This window comes from Olea europaea, unplaced genomic scaffold (assembly GCF_002742605.1).
Source record: "Olea europaea var. sylvestris unplaced genomic scaffold, O_europaea_v1 scaffold9318, whole genome shotgun sequence".
Classification (NCBI taxonomy): Eukaryota; Viridiplantae; Streptophyta; class Magnoliopsida; order Lamiales; family Oleaceae; genus Olea; species Olea europaea.
Genome location: NW_019267807.1, coordinates 1 through 5,358, shown reverse-complemented (window position 1 = coordinate 5,358; position 5,358 = coordinate 1). Strand labels below are relative to the sequence as shown.

General features: G+C 32.0%; 1 protein-coding gene across 1 annotated transcript; it reads left to right on the top strand.

Annotated features, from left to right (window-relative positions):
* The first annotated feature begins 6 nt into the window (after nucleotides 1-6).
* Nucleotides 7-673, top strand: LOC111392461 (transcription factor GTE8-like). The gene is made up of 2 exons (XM_023017811.1): nucleotides 7-87; nucleotides 203-673. Exons 1-2 carry the CDS (start codon nucleotides 16-18, stop codon nucleotides 389-391), a joined length of 261 nt encoding a protein of 86 aa, XP_022873579.1. The 5' UTR covers nucleotides 7-15; the 3' UTR covers nucleotides 392-673.
* The last annotated feature ends 4,685 nt before the right edge of the window (nucleotides 674-5,358 follow it).

Genomic DNA, 5,358 nt, shown 5'->3' with positions numbered 1-5,358 from the left:
GTAGCAGCCTCCCGAATGAGGTTAGAGAGAGAGTTGAAGATGCAACGTGAGAGGGAAAGAAAAGCAGCCAGAATTGCATTAGAGAAGGTCCCTTTTTAAATTCATTTTTGTATTCCTTGATCCTGTGTGATTCCTGTTATGATTTGCCTCGTTGATACTAAATAAATTTAAATTTATTGACGTTTGTTTCACTCTTATTTAGATGGGAAAAACAGTCTATTTCAACGAGAATCGAGATATTATGGAGTTTGAAGCAATAATTGGAGGCATCAGCATTGGTAACTTGAGAAACTCTCTGGAACAGCTTGGGTTATACATAAAGGATGATTACATGGAAAAAGATGAAGTGGAGGCAATTCAGCAAGGAGAAGAGGGGGAAATTCTTTCGTAATCCTAGCTGCATATATGTGAGGTGTTAATTGTAAATTAGTATTCGTTTTGTGGGCTGTTAGGGAACGAAAGGCAAGATCTCTAATTAGTCAATCAAACATTGTAAGTACCACTAGTGCATATTTTTTGTAGATGCAGTCCAACAAAGATTCAGTACAACTTGTGAATAATTTTTTGTGTATTTAGAATTTGTCTTGTAAATCCGTATGTCCAGCATGGTGCTGCCATTGGATTGAAAAAGCAATGTTATGCCCGTAGGATGGTAGCAATTTACCTTTTTTTTATTTTTTATTTTTTTACAAATTTTTTACAATTTATTTATTTATTTTTCCGGATCAAATTGCTCGTTTGAGCTTAAGGGACTTTGATACAATGTTAAAATTTTGGAGTTTCATCTTAACTGGGTTTTGTAATTGACCTTCCAACTTCCTTGAAGGAGATTGTTGGTCCTCCCATTGTTTCTAGACATTTTATTTTCCAAAAAAGAAATTAATATTCTAACACTCATTTTCCCTCAATTTTTTTGTTAAAATGGAGCCCAAACAAGGACGTGGAGTTGGTGCACAGACTCCATCGAAATAATTACAAAGAGCAATAAAAGGTTGAATTAGACGTTCTTCCCCTTTATGATTATCATATGGTTGAAATGTTGACGTAGAACAAATTGTAGAATGGATTGAAGAATAAGTGAGAGCATTCGAACTTCGGTTTGGATTCATAATACTATTCCAAAAAGAGAAAAAAAAAAAAGACAAGTAGAACACACCATCTCACCGTGACGTGCAATGGATTTTTGCCATCCGAGTTCGTTTAGGACTCGAACACTGTTTTTATTTATATAGACCCTTATAAATAACGAGTTAATTCATTGTTTTTCGTCATTTTACACTAATAAAATTTCTTGAGTTGTTTGTCTACTTGGAATTAGTTTGGCACATGCCCTTGTTGCCTTAATTTGCTTCGTTTCATTTTATTCTTCTGTCTAATGATAATGACATGTAATATATGTTGTATATACAAATAAATTATGAATAATAAAAAACTAATCAACTCAAAGTCAACAAAAACTTAATATGACTATGTTCAAGTCAATTAAGATAAATCAGTTTTTCTATCTTGTATCAACAGCGTCTAACACATATGAGAAGTTCAAAAAATAAAAAATTTAAAAATTTAAAAAATAAAAAATTTCAGGTCATATAGCAGCTATGGAAAACCAAGTTTAAAATTTTATTACAGTCGAATGAATTTTTCCGCTATTCATCAAATCGCTTATTTGCATTAACTCCATTTATGCATTCATTTTTTATTGTCACTTTGATGTTTTTCTCGTGATTTCTCTTGTGATTCATGATATATTCCTTTTGTGATGATTTTGTACTCTAAGGTCCTCTTCTAGTACCCACAGCCGCCACAAATTTAAATTCGTGATTTAATGGAGAATTGTAAGTTCTACAATTAACAATTTTACTACATGTACATCCATTTTGTACTACTAGTTTAATTCCTCCATTAAATGATCCATTGTGACTTCACGTTCCCTTTTCATGAATTCTTCCGTTGATGTCCTTTTTCTATATCCTGATAATGTGAAATTGAGAGTATGAAAAACCCATTTTCAAACATCTATAAGTGCAATATTAATTCACATGTAAATTCATAATCCAAAAATTAAAGTACAAAGAGTTAAATATTTTAATGGTATACACTTACATGTCGCGAGCTGATAACCCCATTCGTATAAAAGTTGTTTGTCTACTTAGAATTAATTTGGCAGTTATTTCTCATTTCTTCAAAAATTTAAAATTTTAAAAATAAAATTTATTGATACTTTAACAAAAATGAAAAAGAAAGGGCCTCAAAATTTCCTATTTTTCTTCAATTAATAACTTGTAATTATTATTATTTACAGTAGGTGCTTCTCAACTAAGTTTGTCCCTTTTTAATAATTTTATTATGGTTGTGCTACATGTACATAATACATTTATATAATGATTTCCTCTTTTAACTTAGAATAATTTTTAAATTACTAACTAATATTATAAATAAATTTTGGATGGCTGTATTGTCATCACAATTTTTAATTGATACATTACATTTTAATTATGGCTACACTCCTCAATTTTTGTTTGTAGTAATTATTTTCTCTAAATTTTTTGTCCAATTCTTATCTTCAACCTTTAATTAATTAGTATAGACCAAAATATGGATTATAAATAGTCAGACAACACAAACAATATATCCTAATGCATGGAGACCAAAACAATGCTTCTGAATAATTGGATTTTCAAAATGATGGAATTCAATAGTTGGAGGACCAAAAACACTATCTCAACCTCGAGGGAACAGACCAATGAAAGGCTTTTCTCTAGGGATTGACTAATAGCTTCACTTGCGATTCTCCCTGTTCTATTGCCCAGTTGCCGATCCACTTATAACAAGTGTGCCATGGTTAGATGTTCCTACGATCATCTCCTCGCCTTATAGAACAAGGATCAATAGTTGGATAACTGAAAGGATGCTTCAAAATAGTTGGAAGACTAAAATAACGCATCTTAGTAGTTGGGGGAACTAAAAAGAAGATAAATGATAGCTGTAGCACCAAATGACTTATTTAAATAGCTCGAGGACCATAACGACCCATCCCAATAGGTGGAGGACTAAAAGCCATCCCCATAGGTGTAGGATCAAAAAGACCCATCCCGATAGATGGAGGACAATAATGACCAATCTCAATAATTGGAAGGTCAAAATGATGCATCGATGTATATGAAGGACCAAAACAATGACCATAATAGATGAAGGAGCAAAACAACACATCTCAATTGATTGAGGATTTAAAATATATAGTTCAATAGTTTGAGGACCAAACCTGCACATCCCAATAGTTGTAGGACCAAAATAACTAATTTAACTAGTTGGAGTACTAAAACAACGTATCTCATAAAATGGAGGAACAAAACAACGAATTTTAATAATTGGATAGACCAAATGCTGAAATTCTTGGTTGGAGATTAAAACTAGGAAGCTCAATAGATGGACAATCAACATATAAATAATTTGGAGGACTCGAAAGACGTATCTCAATATCTGAAAGACCTAAATGATGTATCTCAATATCTGGAAGACCAATAGAACACATCCACTAGGTGGAGGACCATAACAACACATCTCAATAAATGAATTGTCAAAACAATGGAATTCATTATTGGAGGTTAAAACTAAGATTATCAATAGTCGAACTATTAGAACGATACTATACAATAGTTGGAGGACTAAAACAATTCATTTCAGCATTTGGAGGACAAAAATTATGCGTCGTAATAGATGAATTACCTAAACTGCCGAATTCAATAGTTGGAGTAGCAAAACAATGCATCTCAATAGTTAGAAGACGAAAAAAATGATAATCAATAACTAGAGCACCAAATTGACTCATATTAATAAGTGAAGGACTATAATGTCCCATCATGACAAAATGAGCCATCCATGTAGGTATAGGATCAAAACAACCCGTAATAGGTGGATAATCGATATGGCCCTTGCCATTAGTTGGAGGTTCAAAAGGATATATCTCGATGGTTGAAGGGCAAAAACGATGCTTCTCCATAGTTTAAGGGTCAAGACTACCAATCTCAATAGTTTGATTTCTGAAATTATCCATCCCAATAATTTGAAGTCCAAAACGATGCATCACAATAGATGGAGGGCAAAAACGACATAACTCAATAGCGTAAGACCCATACGGTCCATCACAATAGTTGGGGACAAACAATGTATCCAAATATTTTGAGGACCGAGCCAACGGCTACTATAAATTCAAAAGCAAGCCCCAATAGTGATCCCAGATTCCCAATTCCTAATTTTTACCTTACAACATCAATAGTTTTCCAAACTTCAATTCGAAATATTTCTTGATACAATTTTCAAAAGTTGTTGAAATCAAATTGTTAGTGGATTGAATAGAATTGGGGGAAGGGATTTCGGACACACGATCATCTTGAAAGGTTAGTAAGTGTTTGTGTAAAAACGGGCATTTTATGTTGATTGTTATTTGTACTCAATTTTATTCAAATCGATTGCTGTGAATAATTTGATTTGATCCACAGAATTTATTATTATTATTTTTTTAATTTTTTCAAAAAAAATGTTGTTTCTGGACTGTATTCTTCTTACCCAACAGCGATTTTTCTTGACAATGTCTCTCTTGAATTTTTGATGTGGTTGCTTATGATTTTCCCCTTGCCTAAACCCTAATTACCATCGCCCCTGTAGATTATTGTTTATGTTGTTGCTTACAGATATTACAACTGTTGATTTCGTTATTGGATTATTGGTTAGTTTTCGCGCTATTTTTTATTCACTTATTTTTATTTTTCCTAATTGTATTTATGGAATGTATGGATTTTGTATGTTTTATTTCCATTGATTTTTCTTTTCTTTTTCGTTATTTGATATGTATTTTTTTAATGATTATTGATATTTTGACGTCTACAACCTGTGTATAAAATGAAGTTGATTTTTGATTTTTTATGTTCTGTGTTATGTATTTTAGATTAAAAAAATTAGTTTTGATTTTGAAATGGTTACCTTATACTGTAAAAATTTAGTTTCTTTGTAGTTTCTTTTATCAATTTAATTCACTACTTGAATTATCTATTTCTGTTTGTGAATATGGGTCTGCGACCAAAGTAATAAATTGTGTGGGACATATTATGTGAAATTAACTACAACCAATTCTCATGGTAGGAAGTAAAAAAAACATTTGTTTGCTCATTGTTGGGCCCACAATAATATTTCTTATTGCTTCTAATTAATGTGCAGTGTGTTGTTCAGTCCAACAGTTCTGGTTGCTGAGAATCAATCTTGAAATTTAATCTGCTCCCCACGTCAGCACTTAAAGTTCTTCACTATGGCTGCTGTCGATAACACTGTGCAGGGGAGCATAAAGTTCAAAATCACTTCAAA